Source organism: Crocuta crocuta, unplaced genomic scaffold, assembly GCF_008692635.1.
Source record: "Crocuta crocuta isolate KB4526 unplaced genomic scaffold, BGI_CrCroc_1.0 scaffold133, whole genome shotgun sequence".
Lineage (NCBI taxonomy): Eukaryota > Metazoa > Chordata > Mammalia > Carnivora > Hyaenidae > Crocuta > Crocuta crocuta.
Window position 1 is genome coordinate 6,032,385 of NW_027529438.1, and position 21,033 is coordinate 6,053,417.

At 43.5% G+C, this 21,033-nt stretch overlaps 1 protein-coding gene across 1 annotated transcript in view; it reads left to right on the forward strand.

Moving 5' to 3' along the window:
- Window positions 1-21,033, forward strand: part of SPTA1 (spectrin alpha, erythrocytic 1) — a 63,617-nt gene that overhangs the window by 37,149 nt on the left and 5,435 nt on the right. Inside the window, exons 30-44 of the mRNA XM_077760033.1 lie at window positions 265-368; window positions 798-960; window positions 1,472-1,603; window positions 2,094-2,231; window positions 2,396-2,500; window positions 3,330-3,538; window positions 4,859-4,979; window positions 5,568-5,689; window positions 6,455-6,587; window positions 10,507-10,605; window positions 11,305-11,467; window positions 12,070-12,146; window positions 15,566-15,775; window positions 19,040-19,336; window positions 20,184-20,296. Coding sequence (XP_077616159.1) covers window positions 265-368; window positions 798-960; window positions 1,472-1,603; window positions 2,094-2,231; window positions 2,396-2,500; window positions 3,330-3,538; window positions 4,859-4,979; window positions 5,568-5,689; window positions 6,455-6,587; window positions 10,507-10,605; window positions 11,305-11,467; window positions 12,070-12,146; window positions 15,566-15,775; window positions 19,040-19,336; window positions 20,184-20,296 — 2,186 coding nt within the window. The remainder of the gene's footprint in view (window positions 1-264; window positions 369-797; window positions 961-1,471; window positions 1,604-2,093; window positions 2,232-2,395; window positions 2,501-3,329; window positions 3,539-4,858; window positions 4,980-5,567; window positions 5,690-6,454; window positions 6,588-10,506; window positions 10,606-11,304; window positions 11,468-12,069; window positions 12,147-15,565; window positions 15,776-19,039; window positions 19,337-20,183; window positions 20,297-21,033) is intronic.

Sequence of the window (21,033 nt, forward strand, 5' to 3'; positions counted from 1 at the left end):
CTCTGGCTCTACAATGGCCATGGGAGGAGCTTGCTCTTCAAGGGAGCTCAGTACTAAGGAGCCCATCTTAGTGCCATTGTTAATGTTTGTCTTCCTGTTGAGTTGGACTCCACCTTCCTGGCAGGCATTTACCCTCTGGCCCTGGTTTTCTTCCCCTTGGTGAAGCCACAGAAGGTGTCTTTGTTCTTTTCTAGGAGGGAGTCTGGGATTGCCCCAGAGGCCTCATCTCCAGGCATCTGGGCTTTTTTCTTTTCCTCTGTCTAGGAAATGAAGATCACTGATCTAGGTGCTATGGCAGAGCGACTCATTGATGATGACCACTATGCCAAGGAGGAGATTGCTGCTCGGTTACAACGGGTACTGGACAGGTCAGTCCTGAGTGAGTGTTTTGTGAGCTAAGAAAGATAGAGCAAAGTGGCCTCTTGGCTAGCATGGAGGATGGGGTCATGCTCTGAGCTCTTTTCATTTCTAAATGCTTAAAACTGTCTTGACACTTAGAAACCTTTCTGACGGAGATTCACAGAATGAAAGGCATGGAAGGTAACCTAAAAAAAAAAAAATTACCTGAGTTAACCACTGTATCTTATATTTGAAAATAATGAAGTTACATTACAACTAACCCCAACAATATAATAAAACATGTAATATATAATATATACCTATGTTATATATAGCATATAAGCCTATAAATAACAAAAGGGAAAGGCACAGGTTGGCCAATGGGAAGATTAGTAGATATGGCATCAAAGCTTGGGGGACAAGTCAAGGGCAGAGAGTGATCTATCCTCCTCCTCCAGATGGAAGGCTCTCAAAGAACTACTGGTTGCTGAGCAGACAAAACTTGGTAACTATGCTGACCTCAAACAATTCTACCGTGACCTCGAAGACCTGGAGGAATGGATCAGTGAGAAGCTGCCCACAGCCTGTGATGAATCCTACAAAGATCCCACCAACATTCAGGCAAGTTCAAAATAAGATTCTTGGGGGCACTGGGGTGGGGGGGTCAGTCGGTTAAGCATCCAGCTTTGGCTCAGGTCATGACCTCACGGTTTGTGGGTTCGAGCCCTGTGTCAGGCTCTGTGCTGACAGCTCAGAACCTGGAGCCTGCTTCAGATTCTGTGTCTCCCTCTCTCTCTGACCCTCCCCTGCTCACCCTGTCTCTCTCTCTCTGTCTCTCTCCCTCTCTCTCAGAAATAAATAAAACATTTAAAAATGTTTTTAAAAAGGATTCTTGGAAAACTCTGGCATAACCAGATTTCTGGATGAAGGGTCTCTCCCTAACACTAAATGCTTTCTAATTGCTGAGATCCATGCCCTGCCCTCAGGGGCTTCCGAGTCTAACATGAGGGGGTGAGTCCTTCAGAACTCACAGCTTTAGTTATGACAGAACGTTAACTCTTTCTTTTACACAGAATGTATCTATCTCACTTCCCTAGGTTACAGGGTAATTTAGTTTCTGCTTTCCCTTCAGAGGAAATACCTGAAGCACCAGGCCTTTGAAAATGAGGTCCAGGGCCGAGCTGAGCAGGTGAAGGGAGTCCTCGACTTGGGGAATTCTCTGATTGCGCGGGAGGCATGTGACGGCAATGAGGAAACCGTGAAGGTAAGGGTTCTGCTCTAGATGTTTTGGGATAAAAGGCTCATGAAAAGAAACCTCTTCCTCCTTCAGAGTTTCTGTGGGTAGGGATGTGGAGCGTGTCCTGTGGTTAACAGTCTTCCCTCCGGCTGCCGCATAAAAGAAGGGAGAAAACTGTGACGCTCAGACCTTATCACTTTTGTCAAACTCTGAGAAAGCCTTAGGCTTAATGCCCAAATGATATCATGCTGGCTTGACATCTTCCATCCCTCTTGCCAAGGGTTTTGCCAGTTAGGCCTCAGTCTATATAAGCAACCCAGGGCCCTTTCTTCAGACTTTCTTCCAGCACCTTCTGTTGTTTACCCAGTTAAGCACGACTGGCTTAAAATGTCTGGCACTCAAGTGCTGGCCAACTTGGACTAATCCCTAACTCCTAGCCCCCTACCGTAACCTTTCAAGTTGTCACAGCACTCGGGATCCCGCAGGCCATAGTGACCGTCAGGGTTCTTTGGGTCAGGAACAGCTGCAGGAACTGAAGGGACAGTGGGACTACCTGCTTGAGAAAACGATTGACAAAGGACAGAAGCTCAATGAAGCGAGTCGCCAACAGAGGTTCAACACAGGCATCCAGGATTTTAAGTTCTGGCTCTCAGAGGTAATTGCACCTGGCACGGTGGGGGCATGGGAGCTTAATAAATGTGGTTCGTTAAATGGATTTACCTTGACTCTCTTGGGGAAAGTTGGGGGACGTGGTTGCTAATGTTCTCCTTAAGGACTGTTTTCATCTGGAAGCTTCACTGCATATTCCTCTCTTTTCAGGCAGAGACCCTGCTGGCCATGAAAGATCAGGCCAGGGACTTGGCTTCGGCAGGAAACTTGCTCAGGAAACATCAGCTGTTGGAAACAGAGATGTCAGCCCGAGAGGTAAGTGGTGTTGGAATCTCAGTCCTCTTGGGTGAATGTGCATATCTCTGTCACCAAATAAAATTGATAATATAAAATTATTCAGTATGAGCAGTGCCTGGGTGGTTCAGTCGGTTAAGCGTCTGACTTCGGCTCAGGTCATGATCTCACAGTCCATGATACTATTCCCCCACCATGACATCACTAGAAGGGCAGAGTTAGATGAAAACAGGCAGAACAGGCTGGGTGTTTTCCAGACATGACCAGCCTAGGAATGTTATGGTAGTGTAGTTCTTCTCGAATACTTCTATTGATCCATCTGCCAATTCAGTCCTACTGTAAAGAGGACCATCCTGTTTGGGGACGCACATTTCCTCACACTCACTTTCCAGTTGGGGAAAGGAGAAAAATGCAGAGGAGAACACCAAAAGGCAAAATGTACAGTTTAAGTAATATAGTCCTGTTACTCACTTTACCCTTATCTGATCTGAGTTAAAAGAACGTATCATCAAATTATCTGAAAAAGCAATCTATCTGATGGGGTGCCCGGGTGGCTCAGTTGGTTGAGCTTCAGACTTCAGCTCAGATCATGATCTCACAACTCGTGGGTTTGAGCCCCTCATCGAGCTCTGTGCTGACAGCTCAAAGTCTGGAGCCTGCTTTGGATTCTGCATCTCCCTCTCTCTCGCTATCCCTTCCCCGCTCATGCTCTGTCTCTCAAAAATAAATAAACTTTAAAAAAAGCAATCTATTTGACCCAGCATTTGAACATGAACCAGTGGTAGTTAAAATCTGGAATCTACTTAAAACCTGTGCTGTTCTGCTCACTGAGCACACCTGGGCTTTCTAGGATGCACTCAAGGAACTGAATGAGTTGGCGACTGATCTGCTGTCCAGTGGAACTTTCAATGTTGAGCAGATTGTGGAGGAAAGGAATGATGTCAATGAGCGCTTCCTGAATGTCCAGAACTTAGCGGCTGCACACCATGAAAAACTGAAAGAGGCCCACGCCTTGTTCCAGTTCTTCCAGGATCTAGACGATGAGGAATCATGGATAGAGTATGTACTACTGCCTGTTGAAAAGGTTCCTATTTTGTGCTGAAATGAAACATGCCATTGCTTCTCGAAGTTGGTGTTACTTCCTAATCATGTTTGCCTGAGCCTAAATTTAACATTGGTTTTGTTTTTCTCAGATCCCCTCACTGAATGCAGGCAGAAGGAGACAGGCTTGGAGAAGTGGGGAGCAATTCACATTCATTCTGGGAACAAAATTAAGAAACCCTGGATGTGTGTTCTAGAGGATTCATAGCATGTGCAGTATCAGACAGAGACAGCCGGGCCTTTACAACTTACTCAGTTGATGACATCTTTGTCCTTATTCCCTGTTTATCCTGGTTGTCAAAGGTGCCACTGAACTGGACACAAGACCTGCTGTGGTTCCCTTCCTAATTCTGCTTTCGTTGTAAAAGGGGCAATTGGGAAAATCTTAGTAAATCAGATTATTTTCCCTATTTCCCACTTAATCTGCCTCATCGTGCTCCTCTTCTACAAATCTGCTGATTGTCGCTGGTCATCAATGAATTAGAGGGACGTGTTGTGTATAGGGCAGCGTGGAGGACATCCTAGAAAACCTTAGAAACAATGAGATAATATAATCTTGTCTGTGTAGCCTTTCCTTGTGCTTTGCGGTGAGGTTCAAACGTTTTACACTTGGAACCAATCCAGCTGCCATGACTCCTATAGTATCAACATTTTACACCCATGCAACCTAAATTCATTACTGATATTAATAGAGAAAAATAATATATCCATGAAAGTCATATATGTAGATGTTCATATGATTTTTTTTAAAAAGACACATTAGCATATGTTCTATGCAAAGAAGAAAAGATGTGTTGGTAGACAGGCAAGGGAATGAATGGGAAGGCTGTTACAGCCATGGGTACAGTGGGAATCAGTATGTTACTTTTTAATGTTCATTTATTTTGAGAAAGAGCACACAAGCAGGGAGGGAGAAGAGCAAAAGAGAGAGGGGGGGGGAGAAAGAGAGGGAGAGGATCCCAAGCAGGCTCTGCACTGTCAGCACAAAGCCAGATGCAGGGCTCAATCTTACAAACCATGAGATGGGGACCTGAGCCGAAATCAAGAGTCGGACGCTTAACCGACTGAGCCACCCAGGTGCCCCCGGTGTGTTACTTTCATTTGAATTGGACTAAGTCAGGAGTTTTGCAGAAAGCTTCTGGCACTAATTATCTTTGTGCTTACCAGAATTTACTGCCTCCTCATTCCCCCAGCTACAGACCCACACTTAGAAAACCCTTGCTGTAGGATGTCCTCACATGTTTAAACTGCATCTTGGGCGTCCTTCCTTGGCCCCAGGGAGAAGCTCTTACGAGTGAGCTCCCAGGACTATGGGAGGGACCTGCAGAGTGTTCAGAACCTGCTGAGGAAGCACAAGCGCCTGGAAGGGGAACTGCAGGCACACGAACCCACCATCCAGGTAGGAAGTGGGGGCAGGGGGTGATCTCGAGCCTTCCCTCATGCCACAGAGAAGTGGGTGATGCTGCCTCATGCGGAGGTGGCCCGCAGGCTCCCAGAGAGTTAGGAATGGAGTTCACAGCTGTTCTTTCCTCCTCTGCATGTTGTCCCCTATGGACAGATGGATTCTGTGCAGGGACCCACGATTTCCCCTGGAAGGGGCATTTTCATCACCCCAGGCACTGTTGTGGGTGATTAGGATGTAGGCTGGGGCATCTGGAAAAGCTGTCCTTGGCTAAGCCATAAGGGTGGAAGACAAGTCTGGCTCTGGCTTGGCAGCAGGGTGACATTGGGACTCTGAGTAATCCAGAAAGCAGGTCATGGAGTGTAGCCTGGGTGTGAGCACTGGAGGTACCAGAGGGGACGTGTAGCACAGTGGACCTTACTGCAAGTGTCTTCATTCTCCCAGATTTTCAGGACCAGCCCAAGGACCAGGGAGATTGTAAATGATGTGGAGGGTAGGAAGGGCTGGGTACCTTGCTGGGGGGGAACGATGACTAAATGGAGAGAGAAGCCGTGGAGTAGTCTGACCTGGGGGTGTGTTCTTCAGAATATTCTGGATGCAGCAGAAAGGCTGGGAGACAAGGCTGCTGTGGGACGGGAGGAGATCCAGGAGCGCCTGGCTCATCTTTTTCAACAATGGGAGAAGCTCAAAGAGTTGGCCAGCACTCGGTGAGTTGGGGATAGGAGGCTGTTATCTTTTTGGGTTATTGGCATTGGCTTAGCACTGGCTGCTCTCCCCAGCTCCCCAGCTCTATTTCTCTCCAAAGTCCCTGTTCAGATGTCAGTGTTGCACTCAGCTTGCCCCCATTTACCCCAGGAGGAAGTCAGGCGGCTGCCACCACTATGGCCACCAAGTGGCCGCACACTTGCTTCTGAGCTCACTTACAGCTATCATGGCTGTCCTCACGTGTCAGCCATCCTTCTCACCTGGCCATGCTCCTCAGGTCCGTTTTCCTTTGTATGACCCACCCCACCCCCCAAGCTAGGCGCTATGTGGAGCCCTAGGAATGAAAGAATGGGGGTAGATTTCCTCCCTTATAGCCAGAGAGCCACATCAAATAATTTCTGCCTATAATTCCGTAGCTGTTTGCAGTAAGAAAATGTGTCTTGCTGGGGGGTACAAGGAAACTTCTAGCATTTTGTGGTGCCTTCACTGTATAAGAGGAAGGGCACAGAATAGGAAGAGACCTTAGTTCACTGATGCCATTCTCCAACTGGGCACTCCAGTTGGACGAGGCTCCCTCCCAGAAGCAAAGATTCCCAGAGAGCAGGTGATGCCACAAAACAGAACATCTGGGGCCGGGGCACCCCCTGTTCACAAGAGCTCAGATCAGATTTTCCTGTGCGTCTGCCTTATTGGGCTGTGCTGCTCGGCACATTCCCCTGTGGGCTGGCTTCGCCCTGTCCTCACTGGGGCTTACCATGCTATTGCAGAGGGCTCCGACTAGAAGAATCCCTAGAATACCTGAAGTTCATGGAGAATGCAGAGGAGGAAGAAGCTTGGATCAGTGAAAAGGAAGCTATGGTTGCCCGAGGGGGTTCTGGAGACACACTGGCCGCTACTCAGGTGAGTAACAGGCCGGATGATAGATTTTCTTCCTTTTGATTTGAATATTTTCTTTCTTTTTAAAAAAAGTTTATTTATTTATTTTGAGAAAGAGAGAGAGAGAGAGAGAGAGAGAATCCCAGACAGGCTCTATGCTCTCAGCACAAAGCCCAATGTGGGGTTCAATCTCATGAACTATGAGATCATGAGCTAAACAGAAATCCAGAGTCAGACACTCAACCGACTGAGCCACCCAGGTGCCCCTGATTTAAATCTTTTGTTAAGTCATCAACATTTTCATCCATGGAAAGTATTGTTCTCTTGGTGGGAGAAAAAGATGATGGAAATATGGACAGTCTTGCCAATTTTAAATATAAAATTCAGGGTCCAAGTATGTAAGTAACTTGCCCGAGATCATGGAATCAATCAGGTGTGAAGACAAGACTCCTATCTCAGTCCCATGATTTGAGATCTGTCCAAGAGTTCAAGCCTTCGTGCTTATAGGCCTTCCCTCATAGGGGTAGGTTTCCTAAAGATTCCCTCACATACTAATGTCATGCTTAATTGGAAACATCCGCATGCCTGGCCATTGGTTGCAATTTATAGAAAATATAATTTTAGAAGGGCGACCTAGCAGGTAGACTAGTTCTATCATTTAGAGACACCCTTATGAATACAATTTTGAGGTTCCCAATAAAGAAATGAGCAAGTGATCTTGAGTTAAGTTGGATTTTCAGGGCTTTTGAGAGAGTGATCATAAGATAATAATATTCTTGGGACCTCGAGGTCTGTGCCTCGTAGCCTTAATACAGGGATTTACCAAGAATTCTCTGTGGAGATTAATTCACTCTTACATGATGACATAGGGGAAGGGTCACACTGGCGATGGAAAGCTTAGAACCTGCATGGCATAAAATTCCCACTGCTAGCTCCTCTCATTTGAAACGTCTATTGGGACATGTGCACACACTGCATGTGTATGAGTGGTTTAAGGTTTCATATCACACATTCTCACGGCTTCACTTTTTAAAATGAAACCTTTTGTTTTGAGAATTGTAGGTACCCATGCAGTTGTAAGAAACAATATAGAGAGATCCCATGTACGTTTTACACAGTTTCCTACCATGGTAATACCTGCCAGGACTTCGACACTGAGATAATCAAATGCAGCACATCACCATCACCATCCTATAGAACACCCTCTTCCCTCTGCCCGCCATCCTTAATCCCAGGCAACTTCTGATCTATTCTACGCCTCTGTAATTTTGGATGTATCAAGAATGCCATATAAATGAACTCGTATAGTGTGTAACTTTGGGCCGTTGGCTTCTCACACAGTGTAGTTCCCTGGTGATTCACTCAGGTTGTGTGTAACAACAGTTCATTCACTGCCTTTGCTGAGTTGTATTTCATGCCATGGATGCACCAGTTTAATAACTCACCTGTGGAAGGATATCTGGGTTATTTCCACTTTGGAGTTCTTATAAGCAAAGCTGCTATCAGTATCCACGCAGAGACTTCCATGTAAACATAAGTCTTCATTTCTTGGGAATAAATATCCAGGAATTCAATCACAGTAGGATAAACTGCGTATTTGGTTCTGTAAAAAAAAAATACATAAAAACATAAAAGGTTCAACCATCTCCAGAGCGGCTGTACCATTTTACCCCCTCACTGGCAGTGTGAGTGATGCCAGCCCCTTGCACATCCTTGCCAAGAGTTGGTATCGTCACCATTTTTATTTTACACAATCTGATAAGAGTGGAGTGTATCTCATTGTGGTTTTAATATTCATTTCCCGAATGGCTAATTTTTTATGTGCTTCTTGGCTATCCGTGTATTTTCTTCAGTGTAATGTTGGTTTGCTTTAACTCTTGACCTTCTGCACTTCTGTGTCAAATCTGAACTTTTTGCCTAGCCCAAGATCATAGGAAAATCTTCTCCTATGTCTTTTTCTAGAAGTTTAGAGATTAACATTTTCATTTTAAGTCCATGATCCGTTTTGAGCTCACTGTTGTCTGAGGTGAGACCGAGGGTGAGGTTCATCTTTGGGCCTGTGACTCTCCAGTGGCTCTTTGTTCCACAGGTGTCCTTCACTGTGGGCCAGTCTGTCACTTTCATGCCCACCCATGCTGTTCTATTTGAAATGCAGCTTTTGTAGACAGCATATAGTTGGGTCACATTTTAAATCCATTGAGTCAATCTTAATCTTTCAGTAGGTACACTTGGACCATCACATTCAAAGACTAGTTTTAATGAAAAGTTTTTGCACTAACATACAAATTCCAGGAAAATATTTTATGAGGCTTTATTATTAATAATCCTCAATATTGCCTTAAGATACCTATCCACCTACCCAGTCTATGCCATCTTTTATGAAGAAAAAAATTGGTCCTCTGAGTTTTGGGGTTTCCGGACTCACATAGATTGGCTAACATAAAAGAGTTGCCTACCTGTTGTTGAATTTAGATTTCCTTCCCTCAATATCATATTCTCCCTCTGTTTAACATGTGAGGAGAAGAGAAGATATTTCTGATCAACTTATTACAACTACAAGAACCATAATAGATCTATTTAAAGTATGTTTTTAAGCTTTGTCTTTGTCAACTTTTTTTTTTAATGTTTTATTTATTTCAGAGAGAGAGAGAGAGAGAGAGAAAGAGAACGTGAGTAGGGGAGGGTCAGAGAGAGAGGGAGACACAGAATCTGAAACAGGCTCCAGGCTCTGAGCTAGCTGTCAGCACAGAGCCCGATGCGGGGCTCAAACCCACGAACCGTAGATCTCTTGAGCCGAAGTCGGATTCCCAACCGACTGAGCCACCCAGGCACCCCGGGCTTTGTCAACTTTTAACACAACATTGAGGAGGCTACTTAGGACTTAGGAATATATTTGAAGGAGAGACACCTAGAATTTACTTAAAGGAAACAGTATTAGATGTGAGGCACCTGAGCTGTCCAAAGTGTCCAAGGGGGAACACAGAAAAGAGATTGGAAACAGAAGATGAGGTTAAAGAGACTTTATTTCATGCATTATGTACGTATGAAACATGGCTAAATCAGTCTATCTTATTTTGTGGATCAGTATCCAATCTCCATGTATAGTTTCTGCATAAAGATGAAATATAATACAGTCATCCAATACCGTGTAGCCCTTCTTGTATTTAAAGAAATAACCATCTTATTTTAATGCCTAAGAACACCTTGTATCCTAAATTCTTTTATTTTCAAAATGTGGGAGTTAAAAAGTATATTAGTTACACAAAATCCGTTTCTTTCTGTAGCCTGGGTTAGTATGCGATGTAGAAGGAAACGTGGACAGGGTGCCTTTGGGACAGGACCAGGCCATGAGACCTGATCCAACCCAGGCCCTTGTGGATGGAGGGTGGCGGTGGGCAGGGCTGGCTGGTCTGGAGAACACTTGGGAGAATACAAAGAAGGAGGAGACATACCACTCCTGGGCTTTGCTTGCACTCCTTTCCCTCTCCAACCAGCAGTAGTTAGGCCCAGAGAAGTTCAAGACTGAGATTCAAAACAGCTCAGTGTCCCCTTTACCTGCTTTTACATCCATTCCTAGTATAGGATGATACTTCTTATTTTTCTGCTAGATACAACATTTCATGGAATATATACATTTCAAAATGGAGGAATCCATATGAATTACCTTGACCAACACTCTCATTCAAAAGTCCAGAAAAGCTTAAGTTCACCATAGTAAGTTAGAAACAGTGTCACTGTATTCTTTTACTTCTTTCTTTTCTGGTAGGATTGCCCTTTTGGGCAATTTAGTGCATTTAGTGGCTCTGTGCAGGAAGAAGTGGATGCTCCCCTAATGTTGCCAAATCATCCCTGTGGGTAGCATCAATGGGAATGAAAATATGGGGGGGAGGGGTTAGATTGTCCAGGCTTGGCTGTGTCAATTCTCACTAACTCATTTCCACAGAGCTTGCTAAAGAAGCACGAAACACTGGAAAATGACTTTGCTGTCCATGAGACCCGAGTACAAGATGTGTGTGGTCAAGGAGAAGACATTTTGAATAAGGTAAGTAACTGGCATTCCAGGCCAAGTTCATTTTCCAAAAGGGATTGGTCCAAATATTGAATCATGAGCAGTGCTAAAATCATGCATCAGATTTTTAGTAATCTCTTCCTAGCTACCTTATTGTTGTTCTGAGCAAATAATCATCTATTCAGTCCCTGTTTTTTGGAAATGCTTCTATCAAGTTCTTATAGGCATATCTTTCTGATTTCCTTAAATCCTTTGTTGGCCCTCTTACTCATTGTAAGGCGTTTATAGGTATCACGTGTTTTGGTTACAGAGTTGTGTAAAAATGTAAAGAAGTTTCTTTGTGCACCTGTAGGGAGGAGAACCACACTGAAACCCTGTTTGTAATTTGAGAATCATTCTTTGGTTTAAATGCTTGTTTTTACAAACCATCACTGATCTAAGCACTCTACAAAGAACCTCAAACAGAGAGGATTCCAACTAAGAAGGTCACACTTATGGGGACCCACATGAGAAGATCTCCTAAATGCCAGAGTGGAAATAACCATTCCCAGCATGGATCAAAAATACAATAACACAATAACTGCAGTGGTCCCAGAGGAGAATAGTTGCATATTTGTCATGACAGAGATACTACCTTTTTTTTTTTTATCATACTAAAGAATTCCAATTTCTAGCCCTGAACATCCACCAATGTATATCTGTTCCTAACTTCCCTCCATCTTGGGGTCTCAGGAGAGAAGTCAACACATTGAGCAGATTTCCACCAAGATACAGACTCTGAATGAAAAAGTTCCCTCTCTGACTAAGGCAATAGCTGCTTGGAAGTTGCAACTGGAAGATGATTATGACTTTCAGCAGTTCAACTGGAAGGCTGATGTGGTGGAGGCCTGGATAGGTATGGCATTTGAGAACCAAGGTCCTTGGGTGTGAGAAATACTGGTAAATTCCATCGATAGAAAGATTCTGGGGTTTTCTCACTTCTAGTGAGAAGAGAGATGGTCCCTCATCACCCACTCCTACCCTTTCTGGACACAGTTACACTCACATGTGCATGCATCTGTGCACACACACACACACACACACACACACACACACACGTCCCCACCCCACCCTCCCAAAAATGTGCTGAGGCGTGACTGAGGACCAGAATTCCAGAAAACACATTTTTGGGGATTTGGGGAATATCATGTGTGATATTCAGAAAGACAGAGTCATGGCAAAACATTCTAAAGAAAATAGTGTGTTTGACTACTTTTTTCCTTTGTTTTCCAAATCACCCAGAAGTGTTGGTTCTAACCCTGCTCCAGGCAGTTCTACACCACATAAGTCCAGAGAGACCACCTATGGGCCCCCACTGCTCCCAAATTCCAATAAATGACTCACTCGCAGGGTCAAGAGGCTCTCCTACGGCTTGTAGTGAACACTCCTTTTCTCCTTACCAAAGCTGATTCAGGAGCAACTATATTTCCCCTCTAACTAATCGCCTTTGCTCTCTAGCTGAGAAGGAAGCAAGTCTAAAGACCAATGGGAATGGTACAGACCTCGCCGCGTCGCTTGCTCTCCTGGCAAAGCAGGTGAGAATGGGGCTGCCTGTGCGCAGGTGCGGTGGGGTCACAGCCCACATGCACGGAAGATCAACACTAGGATTATTCCATTCCCTAATTCTGTGGTTCTATTGACTGCAGGACCGGCAATGTTGTTCCTTTTTCTCTTCCTGATATTGGTAATTTGCCAGTTTTTTCTCTCTCTCCCTCCCCACAGTCCTGCGGCTGCTGGGTGCTCCTCATTAAAAAAATTTTTTTTAATATTTTCTGTTTATGTCTGAGAGAGAGAGAGAGAGAGAGACAGCGTGAGTAGGGGAGGATCAGAGAGAGAGGGAGACACAGAATCTGAAGCAGGCTCCAGGCTCTGAGCTGTCAGCACAGAGCCCAACGTGGGGCTCGAACCAATGAACCACAAGATTATGACCTGAGCCAAAGTCGGACACTTAACTGACTGAGCCACCCAGGTGCTCCAGTGCTCATCATTTTTTATCAGAGAACCAACTTTGGTTTTTTCATTTTTTCTCTGTTATGTCTTTGTATTATACCCCATTAATACCTTTTTATATCGTTCTCATTTTCGTTTACTTTCCTTGGGATTAACTTATTTCTTTAAAGAAATTTCTCGAGGTGGATATTTAGATTGTCAAATATTTAGCCACTCTCCTTTTCTAATATTTTGATATAAGGATATGAATTTCCCTCTAAGTAAAGCTTTAGCGGCACCTCACAATTTCACATGTTACTTTTGTTATTATCACTCGGTTAAAATGCTTCTGTCATTTCTAATTTCTTATTTAACCCATTGCTTATTCCATAGTGTATTTTGCTGAATTTCCAAACATTTGGAAATTGTCTTACTATCTTTTTTGACATTTAAATCTTGTCTAATTCTGCTTTGTTTTATAAACACACTCCATATTATTTTAGAAGCTTGATTTACATCTAGAAAATAGTCTGTTTCAGTAAATAGTCTACGTACAGTCGAAAAGAATGTGTATTTTGCAAGTTTTTGTTACTTGTCAGGTTTTGGTTGTTAATCATGTTGTTTAAATACTTCATTATTTCTGTACATTCTGAACCTAAGTTAAAGGTTGTGTTGACATTTAGAATTATAAGTCTGCTTGATGAGTGAAATACTTTTAATTATGAAATGTTCTTTCTAATAACATTTCTTGACTTAAAGTCTTCTTTTTCACATTCTAGAGTACCAGTGTTTTTTGTTTGTTTGTTTGTTTGTTTAGTGTTTGCAGTCTATATCTATTTCTATCCTTTGGTTGTTTTCTTTCTTTTTTTTTTACATTTATGTTTTATATTTTATATTTTTTGCTATTTATTTGATACATGTACAGAATGCAAAATGATTAGCGTTCTGCATCATTGTAGCACTAGCTGACCTCCATCCTATCACATAATTGCCCCTTCTGAGAACATTTCAGATCTACTCTCTTAAGTTTTAAGTATTTAATACAAGACTATTAGCTATAATCATCATGTTCTACATGAGATGCCCAGAACTAGCCAATCTTTTAGTTGGAAGCTTGTATCCTATGACCAGTACCTCCCATCTTCCCCACCCTCCAGCCCATGGCAACTACCAGTCTGCTCTGTTTCTCGAAGTTCAGCTCTTCTGGATTCTACTTGTGAGCAGTATCAAGCAGTGTTTGTCTTTCCCCATCTGACTTAGTTCACTTAACATATGCTCTCAAGTTTCATCCACATTGTCACAAATGGCAGGATTTTTTCCATCTCGTGGCTGAATAATATTCCATTTTATACACACATACACATCACATCACATTACATCTTTTTTATCTGTTTATTTGTTGACGGACATTCAGGTTGTTTCCAAATCTTGGCTAATGCGAACAATTTTGCAATAAACATAGATGTGCAGAGTATCTTTATATTTTAGATGAATCTCCTATAAATTTCACAGTGGGGATAGCATTATTTATCTAATTTGATCATTTTATTGGACGGGTGAGTCTCTTTACATTTGAAAATTTTTTAATGTTTATTTATTTTTTAGAAAGAGAGAGATAATCAGAGACAGAGCGTGAGTGGGGGAGGACAGAGAGAGAAGAAGGCACAGAATCCAAAGCAGGCTCCAGGCTCTGAGCTGTCAGCACAGAGCCTGGCACAGGGCTCGAACTCACGAACCACGAGATCATGACCTGAGCCAAAGTCAGATGCTTAACTGACTGGGCCACCCAGGCGCCCTGAGTCTATTTACATTTAAAGTAATGTAACTGATGAATATTTACTCGTTTACAATTTAACACTTCCATCTCTCGTCCAACCCCTACTTTTTGGTCAGGAACTGAAATAATTCGAGATATAATTTCTTTTTCTTTTCTTTTTTTTTTTTTTGAGGACTTGCCTTTTTCATTGGCTCTTACTCCTCAGGCCCTTCAAGGGTTTAACTAAAAGCCTTTCACTGGGGCTTCCCCTTTTGGTGTTTTCAACTCAGCTCTAGGAGATTAGTTAGGAGCTTACTTAGCATTTTTTACTCTTTGCTACTCTTTCTGCTTGGCTTCCAGGACTCGTGGCCGGTAGAGTTTAGGAACCCATCGACGCCTGGAGAGGAAAAGGGCAAAATATTGAACCTTTTTTTCTGCAATTCTTTTCCCACCCTGGCTTCCCAGTTCCCCAAAAATCATCTCTTCTGCTTCCTGAGATTATCAAGAGCTCTGAGAAGCTGTGTTGCCCTCAACCCCTTGACCTGGGGCACGTCATAGGGAAAGGTTGCAGAGACTATTACTCTGGCCTTAATTCTGCTTCCTCTTCTCTAGAATTTGGATCCCTTCAGGTGTAGTTACCTGAGTTGCATTCTGATCTCTTTCAAACAGTTGATGTTTTGTACTTTTATCCAGCAGCTAAAGTTGCTCTCAAAGGGGGAATTAGTCATATACAAGCCACCCTATCAAATCTGGAAGTCCAGTATCCAGAATTCTGCGATGCTGATATCAACAACACACGTGTGCACGCACACGCGCTCACACATGAATCATCGTACAACCAAGCCCTGCAAGAGGTCTGTTGTCAGTGTGTATACCTCCAAGGTCTCTGAGAGAGCACTGTCTGCTACCAATCAGAGCACAAAATCTAACAGAGGATGTAACAGAGTCTTAGAAAGGATGCGAGCTGTAGGAAGCATTTAGTTTTGACTCAAGAAATATGGAAGATCATACCATGCTCCAATATTCCCTTAATATTAAGTTTACACCTAACCTAAGTTCTGATTATAAGACACACATCCACCAGAACTCAGCCATACTCTCAACCACAGACATTCATGTAAGTCACTAGGTTATGTTTCCTTCTGCTTGGTCATCACTCTCTAGACCTTGTCTTGTCCAGGATAAAAGATCTGGTAGAACCCAGGTGTGACTGGCCCCTGGGAATCTGCCTTGTTTCTCCTCTCACAGCTCCTCTCTGGGTCTTTCCAGGACACATTGGATGCCAGTCTACATAGCTTCCAGGAAGACAGGCTGTCAGAGATAACTGACCTGAAGGACCAGCTGGTGGCCGCTCAGCACAGCCAGACCAAAGCCATTGAGGAGCGCCATGCTGCCCTGCTGCGGCGCTGGGAAGGGCTGCTGGAAGCCTCCGCAGCCCACAGACAGAACTTGCTGGATAAGCAGCTGCCCCTAAAGAAGGTTAAAAAGAAAAAAGAGCCATAATCAGGCGTCCACTACCTGTGTATTATATTAGCCATGGAATCCAGAAATAGATACTGGAAACTGTGTTCGGGTAATCTAGAGACATTTGAGTGAGTGCATGGAAAGGATCAGGAAGGGATTCTTATTGAACAAGAAGTAATTGGGTGGGTTTTTTTAGATTGATAGGATGGGATTGTTTGTTTGTTTGTTTGTTTGTTTGTTTGTTTTAAGACTGATCTGTCACTTATCCAGCTGACTTGAGAGGGAAGCCAGGCACATGTAGTAGAAGAGGTAGGTGGGTCAAAGGGTGGAAGGTCCCAGTGTTTGGAAGCACTAAACTGGCAGGCAGGAGGTAAGGCTGTCCTTGGGCTTTTTTCTAATCCAGATACAAGGAGCACTCGACAAGTAAAACTTGAGTTCCCATCTTGTGTTGACTTTTCTTAGCTGGGAGACCTTGTATATGTCCCTTAACATCTCTGAGCCTTGATTCCTCCATTTATGAAGTTGGATCATGTTACCGCTGTTTCCTGCTGGTCTGTTGTGACTATTAACAGAGATAATGGATCTGAAAATGGAGTGCAAACCACTAAGTTCTAGGTAGTTATAAGTGATGACAATGTTCTTTCTAATGGTGGCCACTAAGGTACTGGATGCTGGTTATAAAAAATACCAATAATAAAAGGAAGCCAGGACGACCAGTGAAATTACTGAGCACTCCTAGACCATAAGAAGTATTGTACTGGGCAGCAAGTTAAGGCAGGCAGGGGAATTAGGAAACAAACGCACAGACAAATATCAGTCAGTGTGGATGCTTAGCTAATTACTCTATTGCTATGGAACCTACAGAAATAAATCTCAAGTGAAAAATCAAATCAGTTCATGGGCAACTTTACACACATATATGCATTCGAGATAGAAAGATGCTTTACATTCTGATTCTATTTTGCTTAATTTTCAAACTGCAAAGAGATTTGTTATTTTATTTTCTGATTATAACATCTTTGTAAAATACCAAGTTGATCCATAATATTCCAAAAGTAATATGAAGTATTTTATAGGTTTTTGTATCTTTCCTGTATAGAGGCCATGTCAATTTCTCCATACTGGTCTATTTTAGCATATACAATACCGAAGTGAGTACAGGGTAAGATGTAATGGTGTAAAACCTTTGTAAACCCTCTTCCATTTAGGCCAGTTTTTTCCTCTTTAACCTCCATATTTGGGGATGAAACCTCATTTTCATATTTGCCTAAGATAAATCTCTTGGGAAGTATAAACTGCTGAGTATGTATGTATGTATGTAATTATTTTAGAGGGAAAGTGAGAGAGAGAGTATGGGAGAGGGACAGAGGGAGAGAGAGAGAGAATCCCAAGCAGGCTCCACTCTGTCAGCACAGAGCCCGATGTGGGGCTCAATCCCACAATGCGAGACCATGATCTGACCTGACATCAAGAGTCAGATGCTCAACTGAATGAGCCACCCCGGTGCCCCAAATCTATGATATCTTTTAAATCTAAAACTACTTTTGATCACCCAGTGTTTGGAACAGTCCATACTATTTCTCTTGTTCAGAGATTCAGACAATTTGGAGTCATGAGAGCATATGGAGAACTCCAGACATGATGTAGGAGTAAGGGTACAGATCAGAGGGTGGGAGCTGTGCTGGAGACTCGCTCCAGCCAGTCCAGGGGTCCATGAAGGATGGATGGTGTCGGCGAGAGAGAGTGAGAGAGCCCTGAGATTCTTCCTGATCACCAGGCAGGCATCTCCACACTGTCAGTTTTGGTGTCTTTATTTATTGGTCAAATGATAACATGGCATCAGAAAAAGGAATTTTACTCTTTGTGATAAGTTACTTTGAAAAGTGTACAAAAACGGGTTTTTTGGAAGTATTCTTGCAGAATTACCCCAATCATAGTGAGGTTGAGTAAATCTTACAACTAAGGAAATAACAGGATGTTCTTAGTGAAAAACAATATGACATACATATTTGTTCTAAGTTAATAACGCTAGGATTAGGACGTAGGTTAAGTTGTATATAGACAGGCTAGGAGTCATTCTGTCTGACTCACAAGAGGACGAATGGTTTTGAGCTGGTTAATAAATTGTTTGTGGAAGCTTTTTGGACTTGATGCTGAATGTGTAAACACCATGGAGGCCTTAAACGTGTCGGCCTCTTTTTTGGGTCATGTTGTAGCTACTCTTATCTATCCTCATCCCAGCTGCCAGTGTAAGGGAGGGTGTTTGCGGAAAGTAGGCCTTAGGGAAGGGACTGTCATACTTCACCAGTTAGAAAAGGTGTTAAGTATTAATTTAAGCTCCGCCCTTATCTGTTCCTTAATTCTAAATTAGGCTCTTTGTCTCAGAGCCAGGCTCAATTGTAACTCTTGTGTTCTGAACCCCCTATATTATCTACGTCTTGGATCTGCAAGGCCCATAGGAGGAGCCTTTTGACAATCATCCACTGTGCTTTCATCTAAAATCTCTTTTGAAGAGGCAGGAATATGCTTTTCCTTACGAAGAATCTGTGTGGGGAATATCGGTCTGATTTGGAATATTGTGAGGCCTGGTCAATACCCTCAGGCTCATTTCCAACATGAGTCAGTAGTAGCAGAAGGAGATACCAGTTTTCATTTCTCATGGCAGGAGCTGTGCAAACACTGCCATTTCCTCGCTGAGACCGTCATCCAGTGAGGCCAGTGCAGCTCCCAGCAGAGCTGGGTTTCAGCAGGGGCTTCAAGCATAAGCTGAGCCCTGAACAAGTTCTAGAAGGAAGGCAGGAAAAGAACTCAGTACAGGCAAAGAGACATCAGAGAGGTGTGGATAGACTGGCTTATCCCACAAATGATTTGCTTATTCACACGTTCATCCGTGCATTCACTTAACACTGATGTGTGCATGTTTCCTGTGTGCCAAGTAGAACTGGAAGACAGCCTTCAGAGTAAGAAATCATGAAATCCTATGCCTGAAAATGGCCCCTGCTTCTATTGGACTCTTGTATTTAAGACAACTCTAAGAGTCCGTCAGCCTCCTTACTCGTAGAGGACGGAGGCCTTGACTAGTCTCACACCGGGGCTCCAGCCTCAAATTCGCCCGCCTGCCTGCTGAGCACATGGTCCTCGGCGCTTTCAGTGCTGCCGTCCTGCCGTGCTGACCCTCATAATAGTTGAAGATGACCACTTTTCTTTTTTATAGCCTCAGTTTTCTCTTTGGCCGAGAGGCTTTACCGGGCAAGATGGAGGTAACTTTTTCCTCTGCAGGCTGAGGAGCTGTTCATGGAATTTGCACACAAAGCTTCTGCTTTCAACCACTGGTGTGAGAATGCCGAGGAGGACCTGTCAGAGCCTGTGCACTGTGTCTCCCTGAACGAGATTCGGCAGCTGCAGAAGGACCAGGAGGTCTTCCTGGCCTCCTTGGTGGGGGTCCAGTCCGACTTCAACCATTTGCTGGAGCTAGACCAGAAGATTAAGGCCTTAGATGTGCCCTCCAGCCCTTATACCTGGTTGACGATGGAGGTGCTAGAGAAGGTCTGGAGGCACCTACATGACATCATCAAGGTAACAGCACCCGGCAGAGACTTCCTTTCACTGGGGTGAGCGTGACCACCTAATTTATTATATACGTTGGGGGGCCTTTTGAGAAAGAAAGGACACTATTAATAACCACGTTGGGACAGCAGTCATGAATGGAATCTGTCTAAGAAAGTTTTGGAAATATGTTCACAGTAAGGTATAGCCCTACACTCAGACACCCTCATGCTTCTGGGTTTTGAGCAGTGACTCATGGAAGCAAACACAAGCTCCAGGAGGTGGCTGTAAAAATGGGCTATGAAAAGTTCGCAAGACTCGTATATATGCCCACAGTCTACAGAATTTCCCCATCCAAGGCACTCATTTTATACATATCTCCAAAGTGCCTTTTTTATGTGTTTGTATTTAGTTTTTGTTTGTCTATAATGATATTCATCATAGAAACTATGGAAAATATTAAAAAGCTCAACAGAGAAATTTCACGAAAATATCACCAATTTTAGATGGCAACTCTCATTACTTCCTTTCCCTAAAAAAAGACTGCTTTCCCTTAAAAGGCTGCTTTTATGTTCATTTAAATGAAAATTTCACCAGACAAAAAAAAATAAGAGAGATGATTTGCCTTTATTACTAGCTTATTTGTCACTGGGCTTGGTCTTAAAGATGTCCTGCAAGTACTTACAGGGCATGATGGGAGCTTCCTTCCTCTTCGGAGGCGAGAAGAGGTGGGCGGGATGACATAGGAGCACAGAGCACATGTTCTGTTAGATCAGGGGGAGAGGGGATGTACAGCTGAGAATAGCTAGACACCAGCTATTTTACTACAAAGAAAGATCTTCAATGTTCACACCACTCTCTGTGATTTGGAGTTTAGGAACGGGAGCAGGAGCTGCAAAAGGAAGAGGAGAGACAGGTCAAGAACTTTGAGATGTGCCAGGAGTTTGAGCAGAATGCCAGCGCCTTCCTTCAGTGGATCTTGGAGACCAGGTGCATGGTGCCGCCCCCAAACCCATGATCCCTGTGTCGCCAGGGCGGCGAAATGTGTATCTGAGGGGAGCAGGAGGGGGTCCTACAGCGTGTGTGTTGTTTTAGAATCACCAGATCCTGTCTGTGCTTTTCATTTGGAATTGATGGTTTTCTAAATCAGTCCTTGCAAAATCAGGAAATGAGAATTTCATATCCTTCCATGTTCTCTCCTTGATGATCTCATTTTCCCCTGTTACCTGTAACTAAAGTCTAAAAATCATAGCAGTCCCTTATGTTTGCACTTTACAAAGTGCTTCTATATCCATTACCTCCCTCAACTCTCAGAGTGACCTTGAAATTTGTACAGAGCAGATTTGATAAGCTCTGGCTCCAAGTGTGGGAAGAAGATCTGTAGACAAGTTTATTTGCTCCAGGTCACATATATATTTATGGGCACGACCAAAGGCAGAGCCTACTGTGAACACCTGCTATGAAGCTCTCAGGCTGCCCCATTGCTAAAAAACAAAACGAAACAAAATCGTGGTGAAAATCAGTGAGATAATAAGAGCTGACTGCTTTTATTAAATGCAGAATGTCCTATAGGTGAAAATAACATTTGTCGCATCTTCCAGGGCAAATGACCTGGAAAAGAAGAGACTTAGAAGGTGTAACACGTTAGAATAAATGTCAAAGTTTGTAGGCCATATCCAGCAGGTGGGTCATAAATGTGGTCAAAGTGGTGGTTTATACAATCCATG